This window comes from Triturus cristatus, chromosome 4_1 (assembly GCF_964204655.1).
Source record: "Triturus cristatus chromosome 4_1, aTriCri1.1, whole genome shotgun sequence".
Lineage (NCBI taxonomy): Eukaryota > Metazoa > Chordata > Amphibia > Caudata > Salamandridae > Triturus > Triturus cristatus.
The window spans coordinates 824,898,661-824,915,621 of NC_140585.1; the positions used below are offsets into that span (position 1 = coordinate 824,898,661).

A 16,961-nucleotide genomic window follows, 5' to 3' on the forward strand; every position below is an offset into this window, starting at 1 on the left:
GGTCAGACCGCATATGGGGCAAGATAGGTCCACCAGTTCCTCCTTTGGTAAAGATTGGTCAGACCTCATATTAGGGAAAGAGAGGTCCATCAGTCCCTCCTTTGATGAAGACTAGTCTGACCTCATATTAGGGAAAGAGAGGTCCACCTGTTCCTCCTCTGATAAAGACTGGTCAGACCTCATATTAGGAAAAGAGAGGTCTACCTGTTCCTCCTCGGATAAAGACTGCTCAGACCTCATATGGGGCAAGAGAGGTCCATCAGTCCCTCCTTTGATAAAGGCACTGAGTGAATAATTATTAATCAACTTTGACTGCATCATTTCATTGACACTTCTTGATATGGAGTAAATCACTCTGCATCTCAGTCTTAGCGACGTAAATTGCAGTGAAAGGGCACTTAAGTATTCACTGTGCTGCGACGAACTGCTTAATAAGAGACGAGTGAAGTGGCCGCCATGAATCTTATCCACGATTTTTCACGGTCCGCGCACAATGCTCTCTCCGTGTCACATCATCTCTTACATTTCCATCGTTTTTAAGCATTGCTTTGTTTTCTCGTGCTGCTGCCCTGCCTATGGAAATATCTGAGCTATCAGCTTCAGCTCATTGCTCCGTCTAAGCGCCATTTCATTACGCGAGGCATGGCCTGCTCACTCCTCTGATGCATGCACTGGCTTGAAAGTAAATGTTAAGATGCTCAACACTCCGCGCTTTCCAAGCGTAGATGACCCATGTAGGCATTGGTCATGGTTTCCCTCTGCGTGGGTTTGGCTTATGAGCCATCCTTTATGGCTCTTTATCGGCCCCGATTCTAGTATATCGGAAGCGACTTCACCAAATGGAAGTCGTAGTTCCCTATGTAAAGTCTCGCAAGCGGCCTTCATGCATTTTATTTTACACGTGCAATTCAGCACCAAATATGTACAGTTATAGACACAGCACAATACTAAAAACATTTCAATAGGAAAACAATTGGAAAATACCCTGCTCGAGTAAATGACATCTAACACATAATGCAGACACGGACATCACCCCACCAAGCCCTGCACGCTTTGGTCGCTCACTCTGGCGAGCTATCAGGAGGTGTAAGGGAATAGAGACATATGTACGCAGCTAATACACTGCAGTTATCGTAGTCATTATAAACAATGTTTTGTATTAGCTCTGTTTTTCAAAAAGTGAGCTGTGAACTTTGCCCTGTCCGCGGAGGTTACTCTGTTGCTGTCCCATGGACTGTTACTGATCTATTAAAGTGTCTCTCCACCAATATCTGAAGCCTGCACTGCTGGTGTCCGGCATCCTGCCAGATTCACCACTTGCAACCACCAATACCAGGGCCACACAACCCCCCAGCAGGCTGCAGGCACGGGGACCGCTCAAGATGGGCTGCCAAGGCGTACCCATACCTCAATGGACCCATTCTATTGGAGTCTCCAGCAGGGTGGGGCTGGGTTCAGCTTTTTTGCCAGGGCTAGTTTTGGTTTCCAGTCTGGCCCTGACCAGCTCTAATTCGTATGCCAGACCCAGGAGATGCATGCCATCTCCCACCATGAGTGATGGAGAGAAAGCAGCGATCGCTGGTGGGTGAATTACGCAGTTTGCCAAACGTCAGTGCTAAAATGCATGATCTTTTCAGCCATCAATGATGTTTTCATCTCTTCAAGGTGTAAGACAGTTCATGTTCTCAATACAAAGGGTCATTATCCGAACCCTAGTGGAAAACTGCCTAGCTTCACATCGCACCAGCTTCACCAAGATCCATATTTCACCTCCTGGACCGAAACACATATTGTCACCTAGGCAGGTCAATGAATAAAGTGTTCAATGTCACTGAAAACAGAGTATTATGTTAAGTAAAAAATGAAAAAATGAGAAAAACAATCATAGGACCTATAAGAGAATAAATATGGTTTTCATTATTAATCCTGGTAACAAGTGCAGCAAGGTCTTTTTTATTACAAGTAATGCAATCTATGAAGGCGTTGCAACTGTGTTACTAGAACTCCCAAGTGAGTGAATACATGAATTAAATAAATATATATAGATGCTGAGTAGTCAGTGATTGCATGATTCAGGAAAAAGGAGTTTTAAGCTCCTTTTGAAGGGAGACGTTTGGCTTTGATGTGGATTGTCATAGGGTGAATCTTGGACTGCAGAGAATGACTTCTTTCCAAGCAACACCATCTTCAGGCCGCCTGCGGAAACCTGAGGCTGTATTTACATGGAGGTTCGCAGTTCACGATAAGGGTGGTTAAGTTCTACCTGCTGGGAAAGAATTCGTTCATTGTACAGATTACTCCTAAGTGCACTTCTCTTTATGGCAATCCATACATTGGCCAAGAGGTCTAATAGTATATTCTTTGTAGGCTACCCCTGTATCTATTGCTGATATCTAAAGCGCACAGACGGCCTTTAGAGATGTCAGTGAGCTATGAGTGGGCCCAAAGCCCCGCAGGACATCTCCCAGAAACATTCTAGTTTCATTGACGGCTTGTGGCGGATAGAAAGCATTTTTCAAAGATCTGAACCACTAAAGGCATATTCAGGACACATCTTAAATTGTCAATGTCTTCATAGAGTAGGTCAATGTTTTTCTTTTAAGGAGTCCCGTATGGAATGTTTAATAGTTGAGGGTGCGATCTACAACTAGCTTTTAAACTCAAGGGGCAGAATATCTACCATTCCAGTAAATGGGTCATTTAAATATGTTTATCTTCGACTTACAATATTTTTACCAATAAACGAGATAGGTTTAGCACGGAATGTACTAATGGAAATGATTACTTCCCAGGGCTCGTTTGTACAAGAAATCCACTCCAGGAAGAAACTATTTACAGCAACAGTTTTACCACAAAATAGCCATGTTGAGATATCTGTATCCAAAACTGATAACTATTTTTAGGATGAAAGATGATCAGGTTTTGAAATTCACATGCACCGCGCACTCAATAAAACACTTTTCCTGTGAGTGCGTTTTCATACTCTTCTGAGTATTAACATTTTCTATGTTTAAATATGTTAAAAAAAAGATTGCCCTTATAGTTGAAGGCACATAATTCTCTTGCCCTGCGTAGACCTGTAAACGTGACAGAGATGAGGTAAAGGTGGGCTTCTCAGAGGCTTTCAGACATTTTCAGATTTTGCTAGCATAGGCTCGAGGACCAGGACTACTATCTCGTGCCTTGGATCCACAACAACGAGCGGTCAATTGAACAGACCCATGTTTCTAAACGCTTCGCGCAGTGTCGGGCAAGCCTGTTGGGCACTCTGGCACTGCCCAATGGGCCAGTGCATGTACCAGCCGTTCTTTTTTTGGTCTTTCGCCCACTGTACCCAAAAAACAACCCTACACACCGACCCTTCCTACTGCCAGAGGGCCCAACAGGCCAGTCCAACACTGCACCTCAGACGACAGACACCTTCATCAAAGAAAATATAAAAATGGCCCAGAAATTAAGCCCACCCGTTGGACAGAGGTTATGCAACAGACAACAGCGGAACGCAGTGGTCGCACCTCACTGCTCAGTTCCTCTAGTAATTAGCTTCACGTATTAAGTGTCAGTTTGCAAAAACAACTCCTGCACCTGCCGTTGTTTTGTGCAAACTGCAAAGCAGATTCAAAACTGTACCAAAGTAGAGAGTTGCACTCCCAAAGTGTCCTTCTCAATAAGTTTGACTGACCAGTGTTTAAGTATAAGGTACTCCTTCATTTGCAAGTCAATGGATTACATTAGCTCCAGCCAACCCGTTTCGTTCATTGAGAATGAACTTCTTCAGGGTAAAGTGGCTTGGAAACGGGCGAGGAATCGTGGTCCTGAGAGTCCCCAATCGAGTTGCACTGGTTATCACGGATGATGTAGGTATCGCAGGGGCAACCGGTGCGTCCTGCCGCGGTCTCCTTGATAAGGGCCAAATACGCAAGCCTTGTGCCTCGTTTGGCACTGGCGTTCCTGTTCTGACTGTGATATCTGTGTTACTGACGCTGGCTTACGTGAATGATGCCACGTTTTAAAATATGTATTTTTGTCCCAATATAGACCAGTGTACACTATTTCCATTAACAATTTAAAAGAAAAAGGAACTTCCTACCTTTCGTAAGACGCAGACCCTTCGGATGTACTTTGCCTGCAAAAGAAAATGAAGAAATTGTTTGGTTTTGGTATTAAGCAAGAGAAAGAAGCATGGACTGCTGGAGACAAATGTTAGTGCATAAACGAGGTAAAACAACACCGTAGGTGGGCTTAAAAAGGCTGCGCCCCAAGTCATCCAATCAAAATCAATGTACAACTTTGTTCATGTCTCAGTATATGCATATATTAATCCTGATAAAACACCAATGTGTGTGTTGAAAAATCTATTGCACAAGCCCTGGAGAGCAAACCATACTGCTGAGGGAGCTATGGATGCTGGGCAGGAGGAACAAGGTCTCCTCTGAGTGGGCGCGGACACTGCCTCGGTACTACTTATTTTCAACCTTACCTACCCGAAGACATCAACTACAAAAATAATACTACGACCTTCTGAGGGAAATCTCCACCTCTGCAAAGATCGGACCTCGGTGACTATGAGGCTGCTATGTCTGATGTAAGGATGTGACAGTCTTTTTGTTCACGTGCAGCATTGATGTGTTGCCTTTTACATTGTAAATGCAGGACACATGGTCAGATTGTGGTTGGCTTGTGATTCTGGAGATGATGAGAAATATTTCTATCTTCGTTTTACTAATCGAGGATAAAGTAGTAACTAATACACACCGTTGTGACGTCCAGAGAAACCAAAGTGTGTTTATCACATGCCTGCAATGCACACTTGAGAGCACCCCTTCTTGTTACAGTTGGTCAGAGTGTTCGAAACATGCATAACCTTGCTACATGGAAGGGTTGAGCGCCACTACAGGACTCAATTCTTCACTTTTTGAAGGCGTTCCTTTCCTTATTGCTTTGCTCTAACACAGCAGATGCAGCCAGATAGTTACTTATAGCTTTGCCCTTCAGTGCAACAACACAATGTCCATCATACAGCACTGGGCGCATGGACATCCAGGTCCCACATCCTGGTTTACATTGTTAACTTTAGGGATTGCTCCTCCTTGTTCTGCTCTGTATTCTAGGAAGAGGCAATGCCTAACCTGGTCCAATCAGATGTGCGTTGTCTGGCAGCCCACAATGCTGGGGCACCACTAATATGCACCCGAGATGGGAGCATCCATCGTCACACAGGTGGAACTGAACAGAGTACAGAGAGACGTCACAGCTCTCCTAGTGCAGCTGGGCCTGGATTTCATGAAAACTGTAAGATTCCATCAGATGCCAGCACAGTTAATCGGGATGTCTGGCAAACCCAATGGATTTCTCTACAACCGCATTTATCACATGTTTCATTGTATATATGCACTGTAAAGTGAAAGCGAAAGTGAAAGCTAGGAGGGCTAACGGTTAAGCCTTTATGAAATTGTCTGCATTTCTCAAAGGTAATACAACGGAATAGATATGTGCAGTGATACAGTTCAGAATAGCAGTGGAGTTTAAAAATGAATTCCAATTTACCAGCTCTGTAGGCTGCTTTGGAGAGCATTAACGTTAATTATTGATCAATATGCCCGTCCACTCTGATCTGTGAATGCAGTGTCCATTTTGTCTTTAGTCAGTCAACCTGAAACTCAGTTCGGATTGGATTGTAAAAGTCAGTAGAAAGTGCAATGCTGACAGCAGGGGCTGCAATTAAATGAACGGTGGGCGTGTCTGTTTTCAGAACTTTATAAGGACCCTGCACAGCTAAGAGCAAGGGATCAATATCAACTTTGTTTTTCAAAGACTAGATGTCTGTCGGGATTTGACTAGCTGTCTCTCGGGTTTGACTAGAAGTCTGTCGGGATTTGACTAGATGTCTTTCGCGATTTGACCAGATGTCTGTCGGGATTTGACCAGATGTCTGTTGGGATTGGACTAGATGCCTGTCGGGATTTGACTAGATACCTGTCAGGATTGGACTAGATGCCAGTTTGAAAGAGAAGGCGAGAGTCTACTCCCAGCAACCCCTAACAGGGTACTCTGTGGCCAATTGCTATTGGTCAAATGGGCCAACAAATCTGGGTTTCATCCCGAGGAAGTTCTGCTTTAGTTTCCACAGTGCACAACAGTACGCAATTGCCCAGGGTCCCTCCCCAGGGGTGGAGTGTTGCTTCATGATAAGCCAAGCTCCCAGAATGGTGAAGTAAAGTGTATAGTATGTTCAGCTCTGAAGAGAATTACAGACCCCATGGAGATACTGATTATTTAGTATATAAAAGTTAGACTGTCTTACGGTTCTTCTTGAGAGAACCATCTCTATAAACCTGCTGCTGATAACTCCAGCTATGCTGGGGAAGAAAGAATGTAGACTCGAGAGGTCCGACTCTTGTAATGGGCAGCTCCGCTCTACGGTTTCACTTATTTCCTATTGATTTCTCAAATGAACTCAGTGCTTTAAATTATACAACAAATTCAATTATCATTTGCATAAGCTAGCATGGCTTAAAATTACATAGCCTGTAATGTCAAAACTGGCTAACTGAACCCCTTCACTCCCGCTATCCCACAACCTTATGTCCTCCCACCAGCCTTCCACCTTCTGCAAACTGGTTTACATTCCTGTTCAGAGTACCGTCCCTTTAGCCATTCTAAGAAGGTTCAGATCTCTTACCCACTGGTTGTGCCAGAAGTGTCTTCCATAACCAGTGGCAGCTCCTCCGCTAAGGCAGAGGAGCGTCACCCCACTGCGTTGAGCAGTGGAAAATAAAAATAAAATGATAATAACAAGAAGTTATCATTTTATTTTTCTTTGCGGGACTTCAGCCAGGTCGGATGTGGCAGGGCTGGGCTCCCCGCCGTCAGAGGGAACAGGAGTGGTTTACACTCCCTCCCTAAGTGAGCATGACGGCTTGGTCGGCTCTCTGTGGCCGGCCAAACAGTCCTACGCACTTGGCATGTTCTCCACTGGGCTGTGTTGCACAGTTCAGTGAAGAACATGCCCAGCCTCGCAGGTACTGCCTAAGTAGCCAAACAGGCCACTAAGACCAATCACAACACTGCTCCTGCAGCGTCATGATTGGCTGAGTGAGTCCAGGACCCTGGGTTGATTCATTTTCCAGCCGGTGTTCATGCCCAAACACCAGTTTCAAGCCCTGCACTATGTTAGTAATCGGTTCATTGTCTCGCACAGAGAGCTTGCTCCACTTCTCGTAAGTCAGCAGTTTCTCTTTTACCACAGATAGGAGTGATCTGTGTCTTAGAGTAGAGAGACTGATAAGGTATCTTCCCTCGGTCTGATGAGAGTGAATGAACCGTCTATCCATATGAAGTCATTAAGCACTATAGGAGAGAAGGCAAAGGATAGAACCAGACCGAGGTTGTGCACCCTATGCCATTCATATGACTTCTTTCAGTTTTTGTGGCTGAAACAGAACAACGCAGGGTCTCTTCCTCTGCATCATTCGAATTCACAGGGGATTATATTTTTTTTATAGTATGACAGCCTCAGTCAGGGTATTAGGTCTTTCAATGTCAGTGTGATACTAGGGAAACTTAGAATGAGCATGTTTTTGATAGGATTGTTGTGTCAGTAGCTTTTTCAGAAGTTGCATGACCTCTGCAATCTTGAGTTCTTACTGAAGCCAGCCCAATGAAGAGGAGTGGACTGATGAGTGAGGAGACAATGGGGGTCAGTGACATGATGACTAGGTTAAGATCCAATTCTTTGAAGATACCTGTTAGAAGTGTAGTTTGTATGAGAAATTACTAGATCTTTGTGAGCACAACCTTGAGGATGTAGTTAAATCTCTTTAAGAAGGCTAGTCCCAGGTAACCCTGCTCCTCAGGTGGGTTGCCTGCTGACATGTTGGCACACAGAGTGTCAATTTTCCTCCATAAAGAAAGTAGGTCACCAATGTTGCTTGTGAGACAGCTATGTAGTTTCTAAAATATGTTTCTAACTGTTTTCCTTCTTTAGCTATTCTCAACTAGAAGCAGGACTTTTTGCTCCTGTGTATCAAAGGATGTCATCTTTGCAATGGACTTGATGCAATGTCCTAGTATTCTGTATTAGAATTGTTTTCTTGGACACTCCTGTTTATAAAATGTATTACTGTTAAATACTGACAGCAGAGCAACAGATGAATAAGGTTGGGCTTTTACTCACCAAAAAGCAATATTTAGAAAGTTTCTGAAAGTTGCTGGTTATTTGAGGCTTCACCCAGCTGCACCCTTCTACTGAATGTGTTCTTTTTCAATGCCAAGCATGTCAGTGTTCCACTTTTTGTTCCTTGGTTGATTTGAATTGGTTATGGTCAGGAGAATGGTGACCATATTTTGCCAATCGCGATGAAGGGTTCATGTGGTTGCTAGGGACTTCTTAGTGAAAGGAGAATGGTAAGATATGAGGCTGGTTTGTGTACAAAGAGGGTGGGCATTGCTGCAGAGGGTAAATGTGATTTAGTAGCTGGCTCTCCAGTGATGAGAAGGCTGGCTACCATGCCAAAAGTAATGTTGATTAATACAATTAAATTAACGTTCCTGGTATAGAAACATCCGTCAAACTTTGATGCTTTAGAAATAGCAACCTCTCCCTCACTTGTATTCCACCGCATCCATATATCATGTGCACTTCGCTTAATGCTGTGATTTAGCTATCACAGGTGCAACAGGAGCCCTGGCACGTGGGCTTATGGGTTTGAGCGATCACCTGAACTCCAGTTATTACTGTAGTTTAAGACCCATCAGGGCTTAAGGGGGAACTTTGTTATTCTTGCATGAGGACTCTTGGTAACCTTCACATACCACTGTCTTAAACCTGTTTCTTAAAAAGTCAAATTAGTCACCTGGCAAAACTCAGCCCATAGGCTCTACAAAACTAGCAATTCAGACTTTTCCCTACCCACCAAAAGATGTAGCACTGACCAACACATTCCTTCAGATTTAAACTGCCCCCACTTAGTCTGCCCAAGCTAGTCAAAAGATTAATCTAAAATAGGTTTCCTTCTCTCAGAAAGAGGAATCAAATACAATTGTTTTGTTAGAGTGCTCCCAAAATCACCATTGTAGTTTATTTTCTCAATATAGTCTCTTCTCTCCGCAATATACTCTGAATAACAACAGCACTGAATACCCCCTCCCGACTATATACCATGTTTGAGTAATTATAGTGACAAGACCTTTTTACTTATGAGACATGAATATAAGCTTACAGGCCTGTTCATTTTAAGTTCCTCTGCGGACGATGAATCTGGAATCCTGAACGTCAACAATCTGTGTCTTGCAAATGTTTGTGGGTGCTAGGATTGAAAGAGTGCCACGCATGAGTGATACAGGCCTGTGGGTTACATTTTGGAAGCCCTCAGCCTAGACCAGAGTGCAAGTTTGGAAGAGAGGTTATTTTCCACAGAGAGTATATGTGTTTTGCTGGCATCTCCTAGATCAGGACACCATATGCTACAGTAAGCAAAGAGGAGACAGGCTTTCTTTAGAAGTGCCACAGCTCTTCCTGATAGATTGGGCTGTACATGACTATGACTGGAGCTGTCTTTAGGTAGATGGCATTTAGTGCAGGGTGAGGCTTGTAGTACCTGTTGTTTTGGAAAGGAGTACTTTGAAGGGCAGGGATTTTTGTCTCTCTTCCTGAACTCTGTGAGAAGGGATTGTGAATCGCTAGGGGCAGCCTGCTCTCACCTCTTTGTACTTCTGTGGTTGGCACTCCACCTGGAGAAGACCTGGAATACACATCCTTTGTCTGTGAATTTGATATAAAGATCGGAATACAATGCCAGCCTGTGTTCATTGTCTGTTCTACTGAGGAGGGGACACTCCACAGAGTAATTGGACACTGCCAAGCAGCTAAAGGTTGGCGTTGCACTGACATCCAACTCTCCAGAGGTGAGGGAACTTTGCTTGGAGTTCGATCTGCAGGAGTAATTACTGGACTGTCCTGGGTGCCAAGACATCCTGCCTTTGAGAGAAGAAAGGAACTGCCAATCTTACAGGAGGACTAAATTGTGAAAGGGACTGCAGTAATTGATCCTGGCATGGGTCTGATGGGCAATGACAGAAGGAGTCGCAGTACTGTCAGACCAGACAGTACAATCGTCTTTCAATGAATTGAGGTTGTTGCCTTGAGGCACTGCAAGAAAAAGATAGGGCCCAGTAAATGCTGCACCAAGTAATCACCTGAGGGTGTACTGTTGTCACACTCAAAATAAGCATCAAGAGTGAAAAAATTAGCCATGGTATGAGCAGAGATCTACCGCCATCTGCCTGGAAGAGGGCCACTGACAGAAGTTTTGGCTCCCTTTGAGTGAAGCTCTGCATGGCCGGCTGTTGTGCAACTCCATAAAAGAATGACATGTGCACCTGGAATCTTGCTACCGGTAAGGCCCCTCTCCTGCAGAAAGCCAAACACGGCCTGGTGCTGCTCTTACAAACTGGGTGAGAGGCTTTGCCCAAGAGACTGAGTGCTAAGACTAAAAAGGGGTATAGCGTGAGGAAGGTGGGAAGCATGACCCACACCCTCGAAATGTGACTGATATCCTCTCTTCCACTGAGAGTCAAGTGATGAAAGGGTGGTATTTGGCCCACTTTACGGAGTCATGACAGGACACGCCCAGGGACAGCAATGGTAAAAGGCCTTGTTGTCTTCTGAATGGGGTCTGACTACTTCAAATACCATAAAAATTCAAATGCTCGAATTTGTTGTCCAACCTAGACCATATAAGCTTTTCTGAATGTTTTGAACCTCTCAATGGGGTTTTCTAAGTAAGGCTTCCAGTTTTAGGCCCAGAGTAACAAACATTTTGCACTGGATTTGTGTCATAAACGTGACATAAACCTGAGTAACTCGTTTTTAAATTTCTTTGCTTTGCTTTGCATTACTCTGCATCAAGGGGGCGTTCCATGATTGGTACATGAGGGTTCCCATTCAAGCACCCATGTCTTTTGATGCAAAACCCTATCTACTAGCAATAGTAGACAGGGTTGTGCACCCAAACATTTTGAAGCAGCCTAAAAAGGAGAAAATCTTTTATTTTTCCTAACTTTTCCCACTTTGCATGTGTACTCTACTGTACAGAACACATCTGAAGAGGCAAAAGTTTTAAAGTTAGTCTAAGCATAGTACCTTGTAGTAGAAGGGTACCCTTCAAGTACCAAATCTTTGTTAGACATGACGCAGACACCTTTTCACTATGGTGCAAAGGTATGTGTGTAGGAGAAGTAGGCAACCTGATTGTACGCCAGTGCTACGGAGTGATCAGGACAGTGTCACATCTTAGTGGGTAAGGCTGCTCTGCTCTCTCCCTCTCATGCAATGCAGAGCAGCAACCTTGGCTGCTGCACTGCATTGTGAGACACTATTGTACATCTGGGCCTTGGTGTATTGCTTTTGAGGACTCAAAAAGCCTTCAATCATGACTTCAAATAGAAGTACATTTTGACAATCCATTATTTTTAGGTCTGTTTTTATACACTTATCGACAATAAAGGAGCATTTTGAAAAGCGGTACATGGCCTAATTCTAAAAAGGTGAGGCTTATGCGGGAATCACGTGGTAGATAGCTGTCAAAGAAATGAGGGTCTTGAAAGCAAGCAAGACCCATGAGTAGTTTTTATTACTTCACATTGAGCCTGATTGGTGGGCTACATGTGGCTAGTGTAATTACCTGCGTATGTTTCCTACGTAGAAGAGTTGGATCAAACAGCAGTGTCTCACAACTATGGGTGGGAAAATGGTGCTGGCAGTACCCAACGGCTTTCGGATTACGTGCGTCAATCACAGTGGTAACAAGAGAGGAGGGGGAGCGGCTGTTGTCCTAAGGGATGGTTGGGAGATCTCCACTAGGAGAATGGAGCATATTGGAAACATTGAGGCTCTGTCCTTTTGTGTCAGATTCTCACCCTCCTCCTCCGCAGCCGGGATGTCTATAGAGACCTCCTGAAAGTTCACCCTGCCACCTGCTAAAGCTCAGTGACACCATCTCTCAACTCTCTCTCAAGTACACCAATTTTATTGTGTTACGGGACTTCAACGTCCATGTGGACGACGATAAAAGGTCCCAGGCATCATCGCTGGTTGAAACGCTTTAGGGTAAAAACCTCACGCAATTGGTGACCGCCCCTACACATAATGCGGGCCACATGCTTGACCTTATATTTTCTAACATTCCCAATTTAAAAGTGGAGGCACCTTTACGCCTGACCTGGATGGATCAGTTTTTGTTACTGTTCAGTTTCTGGCTTGAATCCAAGCAGTCCAACTCTCGGTCAATTCCTGACAGGAGGAGAAACTGGGAGGTGGTCACCTTAGAAGCTATGGGACCGGCACTCCAAGACACTCTCCCCCAGCTGACAGGTGATCCCGACAGTGATGTATCCAGCTTTAATTGCTGGGTTACCTCCCCTTTAGACAGGGTCGCCCCTCTCAGACTGGTAATGTTTTCAAGAAGGAAACTCTCAGCCCCCTGGTTCGTGCGGAATTAAGAACAGAGAAAAGCCTCAGTAAGAAATTGGAATGTTTCTGGCAAAAATCTTATGATCCTGTGGCTAAAGGCTGCTACAAAGAGGCACTGAAAAACTTTCAAGGGCTTAAGCGCAATACTATGAGGGATTATTTGTCTAATCGAATCAAACAATCCAACAACTCGGCCAAAGAATTGTTTAAAATTGTCCAAAGTTTCACTAATCCCACTGTCCGGGACAGTATAGTTACGCCATCCCCTACCCTCCGCGCTAACCTGTCAGACTACTTTGAGGAAAAGATCCAAATGATCTACTCCACTTTCCCTCATTCAATGTGCCCCCCTTCCAACGTGCAAATCCCTACCTTAGACCCTCTCAGGACCTGGTCTGAATTTTGCTTGTTGTCACCTGAGGTGTCACTCAGGGAATTGTAAAAGTGTAAGTCTAGCTCTTCTTGAGATCCTTGCCTGACTCGGTTCTTCAAACTTCTGGCCCATTGGCTCAGTCCGCTTCTGAACCAGATCTGGAACTCCTCCCTGTCATCTGGTACCTACCCAGCTGCCTGGAAACAAGCTTACCTACTGCCTCTGCTTAAGAAACCAGATGCGGATCCAGGGGTGCACAAGAATTTTAGGCCCATCTCCCTTCTGCCAGCTCCAGCAAAAATTCTGGAAAAGGAAGTCCAGAAGCAACTGGCTGAATTCCTTGAATCCAACAACTGCTTCCATGACTCACAATTGGGTTTTAGAGCAGGGTAGAGCATGGAGACCGCACTTCTGGAAGTATCTGAAACCATTTGTGAAGCTGTGGACTGGGGCGCCTCAGCCATGCTGGTGTTGCGTGACCTGTCCTCAACTTTCGACGCTATGACCCACCCGATTCTATTGGAGAGACTGAGACAGGTAGGAGTGCGGGACACTGCCCTGTCCTGGCTCCAATCTTTCAATGGAGAATCACTCACAGCAGGTATTTTTAAGTCCCTATCTCCACTCAGAAACCCCTCATCTGTGGGGTTCCCCATGGATCAGCACGGAGCCCACTTCTTTTCAATGTATACCTGGTCCCCTGGCGACCTTGGTTGAGACATGGGGTGTGAGAGTAGTCTCCTACGCTGATCATACTCAGCTGATGTTTTCCTTTAAAGAACACTCTGAGGCTGCCTTTTTAAGCAATGCTTGGAAATCTTCTCGGCCTGGATGATGAAGAATTGCTTAAAGCTTAATACTGAGAAAACAGAGGTCTTATTCTTTAGTCTAATCTGTGGTGGCCCTCAGAGATGAACCCACCACCTAACCCGATGGATGCAGCCAGAAATCTGGGGTTTAAATTTGACAACTACCTCTCTTTTAAGACCCAGATGTGCAAGTCTACACCATATGCTTCTGGAAATTAAGAGCGTTGAGAAATTCCTTCACTTCCAACCGGAGGACTGCAGGAAGACTACGGTCCTTGCACTGGTAACTTCCCAACTGGACTATTCTAACCGCCTATACCTAGGGCTTCCAGCTTATCTGGTCTGCAGACTACAGATAATTCAAAATGCCACAGCCAGATTAATTGAGATTAATTGAGAAAGTACCGCTACGCCATCATATTTCCCCACATCTGCAGCGCCTCCATTGGCTACCTGTCATTAGGAGGATTGAGTTTAAGGTGCTTACTTTGGCCTACAGAGACACCAGAGATCAAGGCCCGGGTTACCTGAGGCAGAGATTGCACATCCATCAGCAAGTCCGGGCCCTGAGATCAAACCACCTGCGATTGCTCAGGGTTCCCCGCATTCATTAGGCCAGGGTGAGTGGCAGAGTGTTCACGGGGAAAACTGCAAAGCTCTGGAATACTTTGCCCCTATCCTCCGCATGATGGAGTCAGAAGAGGCCTTTAGGAAAGCTCTAAAAACCTGGCTCTTTAACCTGCCGTAGACTGACCCCTCATTTACCCCTTACCACGAATCTGCAATTCAACGCTGGGACACCTCTGATGAGGTAGCTGTGTGCCTCACAAATGTGGTTATTATTATTATTATACATCATTTTTCTCATAAACACAGAATATGCAAGCTGCAATGAAAGAAAGGAAATGCAAAATTCAAGGTTCGCTTCTTCTTGCATACAGTGGCGGAGCTAGCCTTTTGGTTGCCCCTGGTGGTCCCTGTGTTTGCCGCCCACGGCCACATTGAAGAGCGGGAGTGAGTCCTGGCGAGATTGCACTGACTGCTGCCCCGCAACGGCGCATTGTAGGGCCGGGGGTGGGTTGCAGATTGCTGCTCCATGACAGCAGGTAAGAGCGGGAAGAGACTTGCCGCCGCCAAAACTGGTGCCACATGGGCCGGACAGCCCCCCACCCTCCCTTGCTATGCCACTGTTGCATATGTTGCATAGCACTTGTAACCCATAGTTCTGGCGAGAGTTATGAGTGCCACGCGAGAAAACAACTATTCAGCTTCACCCACCCCTCATCATTGAGTCACAGCAGTAGTACCCCCTGAGCAGCAGTATTCAGTTGGCAATGCCCATATAGTGACATCTATATTCAGGCTAATCCCTCTTCGTTCCAAATAAATCTAAGGCAGGGTTTCTCTGGGTTGCCTTATGAAATAATTCATGCTCGACAGTAAAACTGCTCACAGGACAGGAGCCTTAAATCTGCAAACTATTGGCTAATCGAATGAACTAAGAGGAAGACATACATTTGGTCCCTCGCTCCCAAAGCTCTCCTGCAATACATCAGCCCAGGAGCTGGTGGACGTGTCTTTGTTAGGCAGCGCTGCAGCAGTCCGACCCTCACGCGCTGCAGCAGTCCGACCCTCGCGCTCGCTCTTCCTTCAGAGCGCGCCGCTTGCCAAATTTAGCTGACTGCAGTAAAAGAGGACAGGAAATGGCAGGCTTAAGATAGCCATTAATCTGTTCTTTCATGTTTATGCCCCAGAAAAAAAAACCATTTTCCATCTCTCACTCTCCTTTCCCCCTCCCCCACCAAGATACATTTCTAATAAAAGATGCATCAAGAGAGAAAGTGCCTATTTTTATGAGTATTGTTTACATTCCAAAACAGATTGTAAACTGTACTTTACATACTATTTAATGAAGCATACTTTCCGTTCGAAACACAGACAAGCAGCATACGTGTCTGTTTTACTAGAGCAAGCCAGAGCGTCAAGATACCCCCATATAACCCGTAGAAGAGACTGCCCTGCTCAGCAGGCAAAGTGCAGTGCAACCCTCAAGCCAATTGTGCATAAAATGAAACCCAGCAGTTGCATGAGATAACGCGAGAGCAACAAAGACTTCACACAGAGCTACATACAAAGCTGATGGGGGCTATCACAATGCTACCTACCACCATGAAGTGCCACACAATCACAGCACAGTACACCCTCCGTTCACCTTACCCCACACACAACACAGTTCACTGATTTCAGATAATTGGCTATCAGGGCCAGACTGGGAAAACAAAAGAAGCCCTGGAAAAAAGACTCAAACCAACCCGCTCTCTTCCTCTCCTCGTGCAAATCTCTCTCTGTCCACACACCCATCCATCATTCTCTCTCTCCAGTGTCTCTGATCACATTTTGTCTAATTTCCTCCTCCCTCTCTCTCTCTCTCTAAACTCCTGCTGCAAGGTACCTCAGGGAGCTGGGGAAAGCGACAGATGCACCAGGAGCAGCGCCCTGCCCTAAGTATCGTACTCCAAGGGCTCCAACCCATTGGGGAAATGCCCGGTGGAATAAAAGGCCTGTCTTGTCCTAGAAAAATCAACACTTAATACCCAGCAACATATATTACAGCACGCTGCTGCCCCACTTCTAGGTTTTGCACCTTGCAAAAGCCACAAGCATGCATATCCATTTCTGTACAAATGGATTTATAATTTCCTCCCACAAAAAATGTCGGAGAGACCTTGGAACACCAGGATTCACAAGTAGCAGGAAAGTCATATGATTCACAAAGTATTGCCAACTCAAAAGCATATGCTACTCGCAAGCACCAACATCAATCATAGGACTTTTTAGCACGTTAGCTTAAACATGCTACATCCTTACATGCACAACCTTAAATCCTAGGTATACAATATGGAGGACAAGTTTCTACAACTAGGCCATTTAAAAACCCTCCATCCCTGCGAAATGAAAAACGGCAAATAACTTTACATCACTCAACTATGCTAGTGGTGTGTAAAGCTTCAAAGTACTTCTTTTAAGAGCTTCGCATGACTCTTGCGAGTGCTACAATGTCTACGTTTTGGTCATAAAGTACTAGATGGGTGAATTTTCACATAAAAATTGGACTTTCCAGCCCTCTTTGAACTGTTATAAGATCTTTAATGTCCATCTAGTTTCACCTCATGAGGAAGATGGTTTTAAAGTGGACTCATCAGAAAATGGCAAATTCCTTTTCAGTGCAAAATTGCACTCACAAAGAAATATCGGCAGTTGGTGGAGAAGAAGTTCACCAGGACAGTGGGGAAGTCTGCGAACCACA

General features: G+C 45.0%; 1 protein-coding gene across 3 annotated transcripts in view; it reads right to left on the reverse strand.

Moving 5' to 3' along the window:
* The window catches only part of CELF2 (CUGBP Elav-like family member 2), a 1,172,172-nt gene that overhangs the window by 792,304 nt on the left and 362,907 nt on the right, over positions 1–16,961 (reverse strand). For all 3 annotated transcript variants that reach the window (XM_085653524.1, XM_085653512.1, XM_085653508.1), the window contains exon 2: positions 4,091–4,126. In XM_085653524.1, the coding sequence (XP_085509650.1) occupies positions 4,091–4,126 (36 nt within the window). The remainder of the gene's footprint in view (positions 1–4,090; positions 4,127–16,961) is intronic.